The sequence below is a fragment of the Rattus norvegicus genome, chromosome 1, assembly GCF_036323735.1.
Source record: "Rattus norvegicus strain BN/NHsdMcwi chromosome 1, GRCr8, whole genome shotgun sequence".
Lineage (NCBI taxonomy): Eukaryota > Metazoa > Chordata > Mammalia > Rodentia > Muridae > Rattus > Rattus norvegicus.
Window position 1 is genome coordinate 144,653,004 of NC_086019.1, and position 18,146 is coordinate 144,671,149.

At 45.5% G+C, this 18,146-nt stretch overlaps 1 protein-coding gene across 8 annotated transcripts in view; it reads left to right on the forward strand.

Annotated features, from left to right (window-relative positions):
- Pde8a (phosphodiesterase 8A) overlaps positions 1-18,146 on the forward strand; it is a 123,014-nt gene that overhangs the window by 77,801 nt on the left and 27,067 nt on the right. For 6 of the 8 annotated variants that reach the window (XM_063262703.1, XM_006229438.5, XM_039113045.2 and 3 more), the window contains exons 4-9: positions 1,279-1,335; positions 2,155-2,209; positions 4,795-4,883; positions 10,590-10,668; positions 12,086-12,223; positions 16,655-16,743. In XM_063262703.1, the coding sequence (XP_063118773.1) occupies positions 1,279-1,335; positions 2,155-2,209; positions 4,795-4,883; positions 10,590-10,668; positions 12,086-12,223; positions 16,655-16,743 (507 nt within the window). Of the gene's footprint in view, positions 1-1,278; positions 1,336-2,154; positions 2,210-4,794; positions 4,884-6,240; positions 9,029-10,589; positions 10,669-12,085; positions 12,224-16,654; positions 16,744-18,146 lie in introns of those variants that run through there. The other 2 variants (XM_039113044.2, XM_063262704.1) reach the window with 2 other exon arrangements.

Consider the following 18,146-nt stretch of genomic DNA (forward strand, 5'->3'; position numbering starts at 1 on the left):
GACCTCTCTTCTTCCTCCAGTTGGTGGTGCTTCTTAGATGCCCCCCCTTCTTCTTCTCAGCGAAGGGCGAGTTCACAGCTGTGGTCTGCCTCCAGCGAGTGTTCCTTTCCTTCTGCTACTCCTCTGCTCTGCTCTCGTGGCTAGGCTGTCATCACGCATCACGCGTGGTCTATATAGCTGCTTCCCTAACGGGCTGTGTTCCAGGTTGGGCGGGGAGCCTCATACTCCTTGCATGACGTCAGTGAAGCAGCGTCTCACACTCTTCCTCACCAAGCCTCCACCGTAACCTTTAGTCACAAGTGGCGACTCTCGTCATTGTGACTGACAACAGTATCTTGTATTTCCTGGACTTAGTTTTGTGGTGTTGCGATTTTGCCTCCAGTTTACCTTAGAATTCTTCATTCTTGTTAGGGGACCCTCATGGAGACAGCTGTCACATATGTGTAGGGGCCTGTGTCCAGCCCATGCATGCTCTTTGGTTGGTGGTTCAATCGCTGTGAGCTCCCATGGGCCCAGGTTAGTTGACTCTGAAGGTCTTCTTGTGGTGTCCTTGACTCTTCCGACTCCTTCAATCCTTCCTCCCACTCTTCCACAAGACTCCCCTTGGAGTGGGGGCTCTGACTCTGTTACCTGCCTTTAGATCCCTTCCCCTCGCTGGGATGGCTTGTCTGACCTCAGCGGGAAAGGATGCATCTAGCTTGATGTGCCAAGACAGGTTGGTACCCATGGAGGACCCTTCCTTTCTTAGAGGAGAATAGGGGGAGTGGGGCGGGAGACTGGGGTCTGGGAAGAGAGGAGGAAGGGGGCTGAGATTGGGATATAAAGCAAATGAGTAAATAATTAAGGAAAAAAATTTTTAAAAAGAATTCTACATTCTTTGACAAGCCGACTCCTGGTCATCCTGACCCCTGGTCATCCTGACCCCCACAGTCTGCACAGGCAGGAGAAGCTTACAATTCCTTCCATGGGAGGAGACAAGTGATTGTGGCCCCTTTCTAGTAAGGACAGTGTAGAGGAGAGCATCCCTGGGTTAATGCATGAAGTGCCTCCTTAGCTGTTTGATTTGTGCACAATAGTTTCATGGTTATTACAGTCCACTGACCAGGAGTTTTCCCCTGAGATGATCAAGTAGCCAAGACAGTGAGTCCACAGTGTGAAGGGAGCCCTTCTTCTGTTTCCCTCCCCAACTCTAATTGTACGGTTAAAGCTATGAAAATATATTTATTTTTAATTATTTAATTTGTTTTTTATATTTATTTAAAACTTTGTCTTTTTAAGGTCTATCAGATCATCAAAATTATCAGAAAACACAGTTATTGTTGGCGTAGTACGCAGGTAAACATTTTTTTAATGTTGAAATTTATATATCAATGCAGTGTTATCAACAGATGGCAAAATAAGGGCTTGCCTGTGACCGGAGAGCCCGTGAAGTCTGACTTTCATTACTGCTTAGCACTTTATTTTTCTTCTTTGACCTCAGGGAGGGAGTTCAGCTCTCAGGTTTAGTTTTCTGACTTTGAACTGCTATTTGCAGACAAGCTATTAAGAAAATTCCATTCTCTTAAGGGTGAAGGTTGTGAAGAGGTGTCTTTGTAGGGCCTTTAGTTCAGGTAACTGTAAGGGTTTGAGTGACATATAAAATCTTCTCAACTTAGAGCAAGGAGAGGAGACTATAGACGCAAGAGAGCAAATCCTTAAATATGCATGATTTCTAGTCAGTATACATAGACAGCTTCCGTGCCCTTTAGCCTTTTTGGCGTGGAAGAGAGAATTTAATAGTTTCAATAAGAGAGAGTTATATATTAAATATATACCTGGACACTATTCAGTTGTTAACATAACTTTTGTATTTAAAGTATTAAGATACCTAGGCACAACACCAGGGACCTGCAGCCCAGTATTCAGGAGGCCCAGGAAAAGGACTGGTGGCTTGAGCCTAGGAGTTTGTGGCCAGCCTGAGTCACTAGCAAGCCCCTATCCCCACTAAACCAGTTATAAAAAATATCCTGCCAAAAGACCAAATGCTAAATTGAGAGAGGAAATAATTTTACACTTCGTAGGCATATGTCTAACTTATGTGAAAGTGCCTGTTCTGTGACTGTTGACTGTGGAGATTAGTGAACACTGCCTAACCCTTACCGTCTTCCTCTGAAGGGTGGACAAAGAAGAGGTGTCTTTAATGCCCTTCCTTGCCGCTGGCTTCACGCGGGTATGTACCTACTTCTTTGATGTACCAGTGTAATTCAGTGTGAGAAAGTTTTACCTCAGTTCAGTGTCCACCAAAACATTTGAATTATTTGAAGAAAAAAATTGCTTCTGTTCTGTGTCACACTTTGCTTTGACTTTGAAATCTGATAGTCTAATCTGTAACCTTCATTTCCTTAGCCTCAAAGCTGTGCCTGCCAGAGCAGTAAAACGGCCTGCACTGCCATGCTCCTTACAAATCACATTACAGTGCCTTTATGTCAACTTGAAGTTATGAAGTCAGTCCAGTGATTCTGGAGAGGCAGCCCACGTGCTGGGGCCTCCCCTCTACTTCCTCCATAAAGCCCAAGGCTTCTCAGGATTTCAGCCTGCTGACTGTGGATGGCTATGGGAGTTGGGTGTAGTGAGCGGGCAAACACTTGCTTAGGATGTAGAAGGCCTTGGGTTTGATCCCAGCACTGAAACACAAAATCAGAAGGCATGGGGAGACGATGGGGGCACGGCACACACCTGTAACCCCAGCACTGAATAAATAGTTGAGGGAAAGATGGCTTGGTAGCCATGTAACATTGCCACCCAGTGAAAAATCTGGCTCTGTGGTAGGCTATTTATTGCAGTGGATAAACAGACATGATTTCTGTCTCTGCCCCATATTGATCTGACTGGGATTGGTAGACAGTGGTCTGAGAGCTCAGTTTTCTCCTCAGTGAGAGTTGTTCCAAGGTCTCACTGGCAGAGCAGTTGGTGATCCTTGTTTGTCTCAAGGCCTCCACCCCATCTGGTGGAGCAGCATGAGCACTGTAACCAGAAATACCCTCTTGCTATCCCTGGCTAGTCACTTGTAGGCACCTGTATGTATGGGCAGCCATCTTGGGTGTTCCCTGAAGTCCTGGCTGCCATGGGCAGAAGGTCTATGCTCAGCATCTGCCAGGAGGTGAGAGCTAGGAGAGACATCCCTGATCTCTGGGTGAGAAGGGCTTGGCCTATAGGCATGCAGCCCTACTGTGTCCCTGACCTCAGTTGCCCCTTCCCCACTACGGTAGCACTAGCTTTCTTTTCTTTTTAAACAATTTCTATCTCTGTGTTATGCCCGCATACGTGTCTGTGCACCGTGTATGTACTTGGTGCCATCAGAGCAGAAAGGGGGTGTCAGATTCCCTGGAACTTACAGATGGGTGTTAGCCACCTTGTAGGTGTTAGCAATTGAAATTGGATCATCAGGAAGAGTAGCCAGTGCTCTTAACCATCAAGCCAACACTTTAGCCCCACTACCTGATGTTTTCATTCCTGTAGCAGTTTGGAGGCAGAATGCTTCTTCCTGTTCTTACGGAGGTCTGTGGTAGGTGGGAACAGCATTACTTTTCATGTATAAGTGAGGAGGCAAGCTCAGAAAGAGTCTCATTAGGACACTCTTAATGCACAGCTTTTAACTGGAGTTAACATGTCCTAGATTGCTTGTCACTCAGACAAGACACAGATCATGCACATCTGCCTTCACCTTGCTAGCAGAGAGACCTCCTCAAGCAGCCCATGCCCTATACTGAACTGACTGGGATTGGTACAGTGGTCTAAGAGCTCAGTTTTAGTCAGAGTTACTGTGCATTAACTGTGCAGGTAAAAGCAAAGAACTCTTTCAGAAACAGGAGTGAATCTGCTCATGAGTGTCTTCTGTCAGAATGAAACTATAGTTGGACTTCTAGCCATGAGTCCCCTGTTACCCAGTTCTATACCAGTAGACTGTATTGTGGACTCGAAGTAGTAAGGAAAACAAACATTCCGCACATGAATGTGTATAGACTTTTTCTTGTTACTGTTTCCAAAATAATACAGTATGACAGCTGTTTGTATAGCATATACCTTGTGTTTGGTAGTGTAAGTATTCTAGAGGTCATTAATGTATACAGGAAGATAGCATCATTTATATGTAAATGCTGTGCCATTTTCTGTAAGGGAGTTGTGCAGGCTCTGTGGGTACCCTCAGACCTGTAGGTATGTGACAACATAGTGACTTCTAAGATACCGTAATGAGCTACATTATTTGATGGTAGAATGGATTCTATTTCTTGTAACTGTGCAGTCTGTTTTGTTGTGGGATGTTTCAATGACATAAAAGTTGCCATATAGAACACTTAATATCCACAGCAGTAAGAGACACTGGGCGAACACCATGCCTTCTCCTGGTACCTTGATGTGGAGAGAATGAGTACCGGTCAGCTCCTTCGGTTGTTAGTGCAAAATGTTACTCAAGTAGGAGTTCCCTCCTGGAGCCACAGATGTAAGCAGAAGTATAATGTGCTTCCGTGTACAGGGAGCTTGTCTTACTATCTGAGAAACTCCTTGAAAATCCTATCAGCAAGACTGGTTAATACACTTACTTTCTATATAGTGTAACCATGGAACCTTAATGTTTCTAATTTTCAAGCTAATTTGGTGCATTTAACTTTGATCTCTTATCCTCTGTTGTACGTTAATGACTACGAAGTAGTTTTAAATTTTCAGTAGCCAAATTGAAAGGCTTGTTTAGAATTTCTTTTGCGGCATACATCAAAGGTGCTTCTTTATCTACAAAGCTGCCCTTTCTGTTTATAGAGGTATATAGAAAACCCCAACGTCATGGCCTGTTATAATGAACTGCTCCAGTTGGCATTTGGAGAGGTGCGATCACAGCTGAAACTCAGGTAATGCTGTCCTGCTCAAAAGCCCACTAGACCCGGGCATACTTGCAAGCAAGGGTGTTTCGGCCATAGCTGATAGCAGTTAAAGTAGAAGTATAAGTCGGCTGCCATAGGGACCTGAATCAGAGCCCCAGTATCCACAGGAATACCCGGGGGCCTGCAGTCCCCGCACTGAAGAGCCTGAGGACCCCTGGGGCTTAGTGACCAGCAGGTCTAGCTGAGTCAGTGAGTTCAGGTTCAATGAGAGACTCCGACTCAAAAAGTAAAGTGGAGACCAATTGCTGGCCTCTGCACATATGTCATCATCGTTGTTGTTTTTGTTTTGTTCTGTTTCATTTAAGATGTGATAGATAGTGGGCTGCCAGTCTTTCTCAGCAGACTTTCTGGAATCCGTCTCAATGTCTGATGAGCGACTCCCATTTAAACTTGAGACCTCAAAGCAGTAGTAAGTGAGAAAAAAGTAAGATACAAAACCACACATCCTGGATTTTCTGTTTCGTGTGCTAAGGGGAAAATACTTGAAATATACCACACCCACTAGAGTGCCATTTTTCTCTGGCAACTGATATTTTTTTTCTATTCTACATTACCAATGTTGTCATTAATTCTCTTTTTGTTTGTTGAGACAGGATCTCATGTAGCGTAGGTTGGCCTGGAACTTGCTGCGTAGCCAAGGTTGGCCTCGATCTTGAACTTGGAATAGTCATTTCGTTCTTTTTATTTTTTTAAAAATTTTTATTAGATATATATTTCAATAACATATTTCAAATGTTATTCCCCTTCCTGGGTTCCTGTCCATAATCCCCTATTCCCTACACTCCCCTTCCCCCATACAGGTATTCCCTGCATACATTCCCCTTACTGCTCCCTCTATATTCCCCTGCACTGGGGGGGTCCAACCTTGGCAGGACCAAGGGCTTCCCCTTCCACTGGTGCCCCAACAAGTCTATTCTCTGCTACATATGCAGTTGGAGCCCTGGGTCAGTCCATGTATAGTCTTTCTGTAGTGGTTTAGTCCCTGGAAGGTCTGGTTGGTTGGCATTGTTGTTCTTATGGGGTTGCAAGCTCCTTCAACTCTTTCAATCCTTCCACTAATTCCCCACAAGGGGTACTATTCTCAGTTTGGTGGTTTGCTGCTAGCATCGACCTCTGTATTGGACATGCTCTGGATGTGTCTCTCAGGAGAGATCTATATCCAGTCTCTTTCAGCATGCATTTTTTAGCTTCATCAATCTTATCTAGTTTTGGTGGAGATATATATATATATATATATATATATATATATATATATATATATATATATATATATATATATATAAATATGGGCCACATGTGGGGCAGGCTCTGAATGGCTCTGAATGGCCATTCCTTGAGTCTCTGCTCTAAACTTTGGTTCCATGTCCCCTCCTATGGATATTTTTCCCCCTTTTAAGAAGGAGTGAGAGCATCCGCATTTTGGCCATCCTTCTTCTTGAGCTTCCTTTGGTCTGTGGATTGCATCTTGGCTAATTCAAGCTTTTTGGCTAGTATCCACTTATCAATGAGTACAGAATCCTCATTTCTTAGCTGTCTGAGTGCTTGACTCATAAGCCTTTGCCACCATGTGCAGCTGAAATTTTTTCTTTTTAAATAAGAAACAAGTAGATATTTGTAGATCAAGTAAGAAAAAAAGGTTTTAAATGCTCCCAGGTTCCCAGAAGAATAAAGGCAGCCATTCTCCTCATTCTGTATCTCTTCTGTGTCCAGCTATTTAGCATTTTTTTTAATTGGGGACCAAAGACAGATCCCTTGTTCTGTATGTATATGCCTAAGGCAGATAAAAAGCCATCGAAATTGAAGTGTTACAATTTGTAGGAAGCAGTATAAGGCCCCATATGTAGGAAAGACATGCACGTAGAATAAAATTAATTACTACAGTGTAGAAGCATTGTCACTGAGCAGTAACGTCAAAGGCTGGATGAGAAAAGTCATTCGACTCAGCTGAGAGCTCACAAGTGCTCACCGGTGCTTAGTTCACTTGCCTGTGACTCACACTTACTTGTGCACGTATCTATTTTGAGGCAGGGTCTCAATGTCTATCACAGGCTGATCTTGAACTCACAGAGGTCTGCCTGCCTCTGCCTCCTGAGTTGCTGGAATCAAACAGCACACCTGGCCTGTAATTTACACTTTTAATACTATAGTTGTTTTCTTTTCCCACCCCCTGAGGTTGGTAACTTCAAACTTTCTTCCTCAATACCTCAGTGTAGTGAACACAGTAGCACCAGCATATCGTCCTGCACTGAAACCCTTGGGCCTCCATTACCCACTCCTGAGTCTTCTTCTCACTGTGTCCCAGCTCTTCTCAGTTTTTCCAGACTATTCAATTATTTTTGTCTTCACTTACTCTTGGAGTAAGGTCACTATCTTTTGCCTGGATTATTGGATTCTCAGTCAGACTCCCTACCACTACCTCATACTTCCTCTTGTTTAGTCTTCACACAGCATTTGTGTTTCTGCCTTGAAATCCTCCACTGAGTTCAAGGCAAAGTCCAGATTCCCAGATGTGGCCCCCACGACTCTCCTGAATCTGTCTCTCCTGATTCCATGCTCGCTTTCTCATTTCCCATCATGCCTTGCTCTAGCTGACAGCCAACAGAGATGTACATTACAAAGGGAAGAGAAACGTGGGGCTGGAGATAGTGAGTAGAGAGACCTGTTCCAGGCACAGCCTTGTTCCTGCAGTGTCACCGACTAGAATGTAGAGACAGGCTGATGATCAGGGTGGCAGTCAAATCAACACAGAGAGGAGCTTTTCAGTGCACAGGATTCTGACAGCTGCCTAATTATTTAGAAAAGAAATTAACGTATCCCAGTTTCACTCCCTACCCCAAATAACCACCAGTAAACTAAAAGCTTAAATGTAGAGCCATGCTAAATTCTTAAAAAATATAAGCAAGATATTTGTTTGGATGATGAGTCATTTTAGAGTGGCTGTGGCATAAAGACTGAGTTCCACAAAGGAAGAGAAACCAATCAAGTAACAGAAAAACACTGGGCTTTTCTATACTTAAAAGGGAACAAACCCTGAAATAATGTTAAAGTTACAGGAAAATGAGTAGAAAGGTTATTTGTTGCGTTTCCAATGGGCATGAATTAGGTTAATATCCTAAATAAGGAGCTTTGATGACTCAAATAATGAAATACTCCAGTAAGAAAATATGGGAAGCCAGGCACAAGCAATTCACAAGTCAGAGCACCGGAGAAGAAGTCACCTGAACTAGCAGTCAAAGGAACAAGAATGGAGACTGTCGGGCTTGCCCCGCCCACCCCACTGGCCCACTCCACCCGCTCACCCTGTTCTGCTCTGGCTGAGAAAGAGTGAGGAGTGAAGAGTTTCGGGGCTTCCTACAGGCCCAGTCCTCTGAGCAGCTCACATCAGAGGTGGGACAGACAGAGATCTGTCTGTCCTCTGTTGTTGTTTGTTTCATTCTGAACTCACCATGTAGACCAGGCTGGCACCTGCTTCTGTCTCCCAAGTTCTTTTTATCAACTGAGCCACCTCACCAGCTGGTTTAGGGTTTTATTTTTAATTATGTGTATGGGGGTGGGGTTGTGTAAATGGGTACAGGTGCCTGCAGGAACCAGAGGCATCAGATTCCCTGGAGCTGGAGTAACTGACACTTATGAGCTGGCTGACCTGGGTGTTGGGAGTTGAACTGATGGCACTGATAGAGCAGCACGTGGATGGAATCCTGATCATTTTTTTAAAAAAAAAATATTAATTTTATTATTCTTATTAGGTGTATATGTGTGTGCTGTGGCAGGGGTGGGGGGTATTGTGTGTATAACTGCAGGTGTCCTCAGCATCCAGAGCAAGGTGCTAGGTCCCATGGAGCTGCTCTTACAGGCTGTTGTGAGCTGTCTGATGTGGAACTGGGAAGGAAACTCAGGTCCCCTGGAAGAATAGTAAGTGCTCTTAGCCATTGGGCCGTCTCTCCAGCTCCTTGCTTCTAATTTTTCTTATTGGAAATTGATTTATTTACATTGTAGGTTTGTGGCTGTGGATGTGGGCACACACAGTGTATATGTGGAGGTCAGAGGACACCTGGGGAGTCTTCTCTCTTTCTGACCACGCGAGTCCTGGAGAGCACACTCAGGCTGTGGAGGTTAGCAGGAGACCTTTACTGTGTCGAGGCTTCCTCTTGTTTTCAGTAACAGCTTTTTTGAGCAAGAAGATGAAGGAACATTGTTGCTTCTAAAGTTCTTACTTGCCTACTCTCTGCACTCTGTGTATAAGCAGGCAGTTGCTCAGGGTTTGAGTCTTGTGAGGCAAGAGAGCCTTGTGGTCATGCTTTGGGGATTCCTATCTAAGAGGAGTCTGGAAGCAGCCCACGTGCCTCCTCATGGGGCTTTGATGAAAATACTTAGGTGTAACCTTATAGTAAAATATATGGTGATTGAACATGGTGATGGAGAGCCACGATTGTTGTTAGCTCAGTGAGAGAAAGAGACGATAAAGCTATGAGAATGATTACATTTTTACAAATGTACATGTTGACATACATGTTTGTAAAAGCAACTCCCCAGAGTGCTTGCTCGCTATGTCTAAGCGTGGGCTTCAGATGCTCTCCCCTGGTCTAGTGAACAGCCTTAGGAGACAGACGTCACGTGCCATACCATTTGCCAGTCATGGGTTACTCGGTGGTTTTCTTGTGTCCCAGAGCTGAGAACTCACCAGCACACTTCTAGAACAGACAGTTTTACTAACTCCAGGCCCACACCCCTATTTTACTCTCTGTGTTTGGATTTGCCTGTTTTAGACCTTTTATATAAATGGAGTCATACAGTGTGTGGTCCCTTGTAACTGAGTCCTTGCATTTAAATATCTTTTTATGGCACACCTGTACCATAGCATAGATAGCAGGACTTCACTGGGTTTTATTTCTGTATAGTATTCCATTTTATGCGTATATCACATTTAATTATTCATTCTTTGCTGGTGCACATCAGAGCTGTTAGTCCTGGCCGGCTGTTATGAACAAGGTTCAGTGCCAACATATACTCTCCTTTTGTTAAGATGTAACCCGGAGTGGATACACATGGTGATTTTGTGTCTAACCACTGAGGAGTTTCTCCACTGTTCCCAGTCTCATATCCCTGTGAGCTGTGCGCGATGGCATCGCTAATTCTGTCCCTTCTTACTCTTGTGGTGGGGTGAGCAGCCACTTTGTTATGTTTCTCATGTTCGTCAGTGAACAGTGCTGCCTGTGTAGCTAAGAGAGTGTTTAAAGCATGATGTGTGGATGTGCTCACAGGGGAAGACTCGGTGAAGGGAGCAGGCAGCAGAGCTGAGCCTCCCAGGTGCCCCCAAGTCTGTGAAAAGAATGACTTGAAATAATACTCCAATGGCTGCCTCCCCTGTGCCAGGCCAGGCAGCAAGCCTGACTCTCTTCTCTCACTTAGCCCTTATGAAGGTTCTTCGGTGCTGGAAAGGGACATTCTAGGTGCTCAGGGCCCCACGACTACAGTGGTGTGCCCCTACCATCAGGGCTGTACACAGTACCAGGGCTGCAGAAGGTCGTCTTCATGGTTTCAAACATTTCCTCGTTCACCTCAGAACCAGACACTAGCTCCTTAAGTAAGCTGCTGCAGTGGCTGCGACTGTGGAGGACTTAGTAGCTGTGATAACGTAATACGCTCACCAGACCTTTTGTTCTGTCCATCAAGGGCTTGTAACTCAGTGTTCACTGCGTTAGAGAAGAGTCAAGAAGCGATTGAGATCACAAGTGAGGACCACATCATCCAGGTTTGTTATTTGGGAAATGTCTGCTTCTGCTTTTATTTTGTTTGTTCTTGTTCTTAGGATTGTAGCCCCACAATTTGATTTTTTTTTTCTTCTGGAAGTCCAAGAACCCATTCTCCCTCTCCCCTTACCCCTCCCAGACGATTGTAAGAGCAAAATCAATAAAATATGTAATTTGAAGTAAATTCTCTAGATAAGAAAATTATTTCTTATGGAAGTAGAAATGTAGAAATGGTTGCTCTTGTCTCATTATTTCCCCTGGGGTGGCTGGGTGTTTTAACCAAGAGAGACTCACTCAGGAGGCTGTGCCAGGCTGACGGCAGGCAAGCTTTTTCACAGTTTTTGGAGGCAGTTTAAACCTGTAAAAACTTTCTAAAAACAGTTAACAATTCAGAAAATAGCAGACTACCATTATTAGCAAAGCTGGTTTCTGTCAGAGCAAAGTAGATATCTATGAAGATGACATGGCTCTTAACTGCTCCAGGGCAGCTGGTCCAGGGAAGGAGCCCTTTACAATGAAATCCATTTTGATTGTATCATCGGATCTCACCTTATGGCCCCTTTTGTTACTGGTGCGGACATTTGGGAGTCGGTGCTGAGAGGCAGCTCGGGCCGTGAGTTGAGGGCCGAGGCTTCTGTCTGCCCCAGACAGGGGTGTATCTTTGTGCAAGTCACTTAGTCTAGCCGAATCTGCTTTCTCTTAGTATACACAGGAGTGACAGTAGCAGCAGCCACCCACTGCCATGCTACGAAAGCAAAACCTGTCATAAGGTCTGGGGATTGCCCGAGTTCACGTGTCACGTGCTTGCTCAAGGCTCTCCTGAAGAAGGCAGGTCCTGATGGTGACCGTCAGCTCTGCTTCATCACCACCAACACATGCTCGGTGTGCTCGTGGGTTTCCCTCATCTTTTCATCCTGTTTGAAATTCAGCATCACCCTTTCCTGGATACCCACTTTCTGCCGTGTAGCTGCTCTCCACACATTGTTCATTTGATTCGTACCAGAGAGTCGTGTTTTTATTCTCACCACCCAGAAGGGCACGTGGATGAAGTTCCTGCAGAGACCAGAGGGCAGAGCCTGGGGTTTTACAGCCCAGCCTGTACATGGTTTCACTGTAGCTGGTCTGGGCAGCTCTGGTGTAGCAGCCTGGGTTTGTGCTGAGAACATGCCTTCCTTGGTCTTCACTGAAGTTGGAGAGCACCTGCTGCCACTCTGGAGTCAGAAGGACACAGCAGGAAGCTCAGCCATGTGTGACCTAAGCAGAAGCCTCCCATAATGCAATGTTCTAGTGGCCGTGGAACGCTCATAATGAAGTCCAAGCATCTGGGTTTTCACGAGATGGGCGGTACTTAGGGGGAAGACTTCAGTTTTTTCAGAACATCTGTAAATTCGCTTAATTTTTTCTTTTGTCTCTTTCCAGTATGCAAACCCTGCATTTGAAACAACAATGGGTTATCAGTCGGGAGAACTAATAGGGAAGGAGTTAGCACAAGTGCCCATCAATGAGAAGAAAGGTGACTTGCTGGATGCCATAAATTCCTGTGTCACAATCGACAAGGTAAGTAAGATGTTAGTGCTGTCATCACTTCCGGGTAAGGAGGAAGACTCAGCACCATGTGTGGCAGTGGCCTCGGCCTTACTCTGTTCCCAGAAGTCCTGTCGATCTCACTTTACAGATGCAGAGCTGAAGCCAAGGATGCATTGTGATTAGCCAGCAAGCACGATATCTGGGATTGACCTTAAAATGACTGTTTTTATCTGAGAGAGAGTGTGTGTGTGTGTGTGTGTGTGTAAGAAAGGGTTTCTCTGTGCAGCCCTGGCTGTCCTGGAAAGTTGGTATTCTTGATAACTGACCTTTTAAGTAGTAGATGTTGGTACATGGTCCGGGATAAGGGTTGCCAGTGAGGCAGGACACCCTTAGAGAATGTCTGAGCCTCAGTCATTCATGGAGCAATTTTCAAATACCAGTTGTGTGCCAAGACTGTGCTGAATTCTGCCACAGAAGGATGGTCAAAGCAAGACCATTGCCTGAGAGAACTCAGTTTCCAGAGTTGGGAACAGGAGGGATCGTTGCTGACTGGGAGAAGTAGTATATGAGAATGCTGAAGGAGGAGGAGGAGCAGTGCAGTCGGCCAGACCTTTCCTGTGGGCTCTCGGCACCTCCTGGTGCCAGGTGTGGGGTACCATGAGAGGAAAGAACCGTAGGTAGACACAGCTTGGTTCCAGGTTTGAAGTTCAGCGTGGTGTTTGTCTTACTGGGAGGAGCAGAGGGTCTTCTGACAAGAGACCAAAGACTGCGATGGGCATAGAGATCTCAGCGCCCTGGCAGGCTGGGTTAGAGGACATTGTCTTTGGGGCCTTCCCTTGGCATGCAGTTCTGTCACTTCTCCCCTTTGGTGGTACTTGGAGGCAGAGGTTTTGTTTTGAGACAGGATCTCTCTCTGTAGACCAAGTTGCCCTCAAACTTAAAAAGATCCACAAGCTTCTGCCTCCCCATTACTAGGATTAAAGGTATTTACCAGCATGCCTGGCTTATTTTTTTTTAAGCTGGTGATTCTGTTGTTGGGTATCAACTAGTCCAGACCTCTGCCAGGCAAGCTGGATCCCTCTCACTGAGGAGAGCCAACGGTGACAGGGCATGTGGTCACTGTATGAAATTTGTGTGCAGTGTCTCACTTCTGCGAGAGTAACACTGTTGGGGACCAGTGGCAAAAGCCTCAAGTCTGAATAGCAGAAACTCTCTAGAGACTTAAAACGATTATGAACAAAACCCAGGAAGACTTTTATGGTATTGGCCTATTTGCTACTCTATTTCTAAAAGGAGTCTGGCCATTTACTTAGTGTATTGAGTGTTTAGAGTGTGTGTAAAGATGATTCTGCCCATTCAGCAGCCTGCTGGTTCACTGAGGTGAGAGGGCAGACCTCTTTCTAGTTCAATCTCTGTAGGGGAAGGGCTAGCAGAGGGGTCAGTGGCCTTGTGGGACCGTGATGCTGTGGTCAGCAAGGAGAACTCAAATGTCCACTAGGGCCCCACATGGCCGAACAGAGGAGACTCAGCAAATGGTCAGCTGGCCAGAACTGTAGGCATCAGAATGTCAGTTTGGAAACCCTGGGCCAGAGGAGCGATTCCCCTGCAGTTGGGGCAGAGCTGTGCAGATGCTCATCACTCCACAGCCCTTTCTGACGGTTACTCTCTCCGGAGTAGATAGAAATGTTAACTGGATTTTTTAGGTTCACATTCGTGCCTTCTATCACTTCTTCCTCATAACTCCCCTGTTAGGGGACTTACAGTGCCCTATCTTCCAGGAAGCTAAGCCTTACTTACATGGCCTGTCCCTGTCTAGACATCTTGACTTTTCCTCTTTTGTTGCTCCACCCCTGAAACACACATACACGTACTCAGTGCAGAATAAATATTGGCGATTCCTAAGCCTGTCTGTGCTGATATGTGTCCACAGGACTCTTTGACCTTCTTTATTTTCTGTGATCCTCTTCCTTCCTCACTGACAAGCTCCACTTCCCTACTCCACTTTCTTCTGTTTCCTCCACAAATTACCTGGACTCTGACCTTTGCCCTCTTGCTCTTGTCCCTCTGTAGGCTGCTGTCACTTAAAATTGTCAGAGAATGATTTTCCTCTTGCCTTTCATGAATAAAAATCCCATCTCTTAATCACTCTCTCTGTTCATAGGTCTTTATACTTTGTCTAAGATCCTTGGAATAAACTGAACCTTCTGCCTTTTGCCTCCTTCAAGGTCATCAATCCTGTTGGCTGCTAATTTCCTTGCTTTGAGTGTGCACGTTTGCCCCTGACCTGGTCCCCGCAGTGACATATGGTCTCCTCATCTCAAGATTGTCCAGTTGTTCCCTTAGTATCTGTTTAGATTGCTTAGCCTGGTGACCAAGACTCTGAGGTTGACCTCAGTCACTCTAAACAAAAGCCTCGTGTTGTTTGATTGTTTACCGTGGTAAGCACAGTACCAGCCTTGGGGACAGGACAGCTGCATGACAATGACTTAATTTTGTGACAGTGATTGCCAAAGGGGACTACATCAATATCTGTGGAAGCCCGGCCTGATGTGCTGCTTGGGCCAGAGCAGCAGGGAAGCAGGAGTCTGCCTGTGCAGTGGGAACTCATGTGGGGACAGGACTGTGCAAAAGCCCGCATCCCAAACAGGCTGGCTCCTGGACTCACTGGGTTTCAGACTTACGAACTAGAAACCTCTCTGACCATGGTCTAAGGAAGTATTCTTCCTCTTTGGAGTTCAACCTCACAGTGATACATAACTGTTTTGTATATTTATAATTAGTAAATATGGTTTATGCTAGATACACTTTTTTTAACATTGGTGACTGGAAAACTTATATTTAACATTGTTCCCCAAGCCAGGACAGTGACTTGATCATTGCTCCTTTTGGGGAACTATGATGCTGGCATGGCCTGTTAGACCTTGGCTCGGGTCTCTCAGTTGTCTGAGTTTCTTCAGAAAGAGCTAAGAAGGACATTCTGAATCTATCATTCAATGTGCTGGTCACTTGAGCTGCTGTTTCTTTCTCCTCCACTCCCTCTTTTCTTTTTCATGTAATGTAACACTTCTATTGAGATGTAATTTTCACACCATACAGTCTACCATTGAAAGTATACAGTTCATAGCACTTGGGGAGCCGAGGCAAGAGGGTTGCTACAAGTGTGAGACCAGTCTAGTCTTTGTAGCAAGTTCCAGGCTAGCCCAGGCTGCACAGTGACAGCCTACCTCAAACAAGTGAACAGTGATTTTAAGTATATTCCTATAGTTGTAGCATGGCTGAGGAGGAACCAGGGCATACCTTCCTTTGCAGTGATGAGGGTAGCTAGGGACTTGTCACAGTTTCCCACATTGACGTAGATAGTCTTCTTAGAGCGCTCTTTCCAGGGTGGCTCCATGGCTGTGGAGGTGACGACTGCCTGCTCCTTCCTGTTTGGGGATCCCTGGTTAGCCCGTCCCTGGGCTGCCTGCACATAGGGCTAAGCTGTTATAACCTGCACTTTTTTATTTTATTTTTTCTGTTCAGTACTAACTGCAGACAGAGCTAGCTGTTTTTGACATGGTCTTCCTAAAAAATTACTGTTTTCAGAATTATATCATCTAGTAATCAGACTCAGTACCTACTGGGTATCTTCAGAGCCCTGGGTTCAGAGTTCTGAAGGGCCGAGAACATTGTGGGTACCTCTAGCTAAACGTCCAACTGGAAGTTTTGGGGATTTTCATAGCTTAGTCCCCAAGTGACTTGTCAGATGAACCCAGATCCTTGGCTGGCCATCTGATGAAGACAAGACCCTAGCTACCCTCATCACCCCAGGGGAAGGTGTGCCCTGGTTCTCCTCAGCCAAGGTTTTCTGTTGTAAGGGTCCGTGCCTCAGGTCATGTGAGCCCTTAAAATCACAGCCCTGGGCTTTTCAGCTTCAGGTCTGTGTTGTGGGGCTACCTGAGCCAGACTAGCTGCTGCAGCACCCCACCCTGCAGAAGGACTGAGCCCCCAGAGCTAGAAGGGCTGAAGCCATTCTCAGTAAGGAGGTACTGACCACACACTGCCCTCGGTGCCCTGGCTCTGAGTCCGAGTTCACCTGCACCAATACCAAGGCAGAGTGCGCAGTCATACAGTCCTTCATACAGCCATACAGTCCTTCATACAGCCATACAGTCCTTCATACAGCCATACAGTCCTTCATACAGCCATACAGTCCTTCATACAGTCAGTGAGAGCCGTGAGAGGCGGGATCAGTGAAGTGAGGGAGTTCTCTCCTGCCAACAGATGGCTGTGGGCCACTGCAGTGACTTGACTTTAGTCAGGTAACTTGACAGGGTGAGGAAGAATATCAGCTTACTCGAATTGCATTTGGCTTTGGGATCATTCTTTATCCTGTTCTTTCATGGTGATTAATGAATCAGAACCAATCCTGGATTTATATTTCAAACCCAAAGCATAATGATGCATGCATTCTATTCCTAGGAGTGGCAAGGAGTTTACCATACCCAAAAGAAAAATGGAGATAACATCCAACAAAATGTGAAGATAATACCTGTCATTGGGCAGGGAGGGTAAGTGGAAAAAAATGTACTTCAGTCAACAGTCTGTGTTTCGAACTGGCTCTGAATACTTGAGTAGACTCCACACTGCTCACAGAAGTGTAAACAGCTCAGAGCAAGGCCGGGGTCCCGCAGGAAGGCCTTCCAGGGCAGTAGTTCCCTGAGGACCTTCCACTTGCAGTCCAGAGCCACCAGACTTGAAATGCTCTTCTTTATGCCGTGTAGATTTGCAAGAGACTTCAATATTTATATTCAAATCAGGTGTACTTCTGTGTTTATAAGCTTTTTATCTAATTGAAAGTAGCTATTTCTGCAAAGGCCTATCACAGAGAAAAATATTTTGAATGCTAAAAGATGTTCTAGGGGCCAAGGAGCTGGCTCACTGAGGCATGATGTGCTCAGTGTGCAAGCCTGAGAATCTGAGCATATCTCCAGCACCCCACAAAAGCCAGGGTGCATCATGCCTGTAACCCTGTCATCGGTGGGGAGAGACCTAGGGTCTCACTGGCACCCAGCCTGGCTGTGTAATGGTGAGATCCACATTCAGTGAGGAACTCTGTAATGATAATGATAATGATAATGATAATGATAATGATAATGATAATGGTTAGTAATATAGAGAAACAATTGAGGAAGACGTTCCCATGTCAACCTCTGTCTGATTCCACACATGGCTTCATGGGCAAGAATGCATGTGCTTATATGCACATACTGTAAATTTATTAAGAGCCTAAAATTTTTAGAGGTTTGTCTCAGACCTGTTCAAAATAATAAGGTTTCCAGAAAACTGAGTGTGAATTATAGAATACCCAAAAGTAAAATACACACTTTAATAAGTGATGATCATAGAAAATTAATCTGTAAGGAAAGACCTCACTATGCAAAATGTAAAGTCAGACCTAGGTGTGACACAAAGAGAAGGAGGCCAGGGAGGAAGTGTGGGCTCATGGCATCAGGAACCGCCTCTGTTCTCTAAGCACTTCCCTCTAGCCAGGCCCTGCTAATGGGGGATGGCCTTCATTTCATTCTAAATGCAGCTCCGTTTGATCAGCACAGTGATGTCTCTCCTTTACACACGAGGAAACTGAGTCATAGAGAGGTCTGCTTTCTGGCCCCAGCTCTGACTGCCATGTATGATGGTGCCTGGTGCAGCCCTCAGTGCCGGCCGACTGCACAGCTCGAGTGCTGTGTCAGCCGGCTTTGCTGCCGGTTGGTGATCGCCTCAGGGAGGTGGATCTGTGTGGGCTCTCTGGTCTGAGTCTTTGCTCTTTTATGTCCTTTCCAAATCTTTCTTGTGATAAGTATATAGGGATTTGAGCATGGGCTGGGGTGAAAGAAACTGAAGGGACAGTAAATAAATGGAGAAGCCGGCAGTTTCTGTGTGCAGCCCTTGTTGCTTTGTCTTAGACATTGGC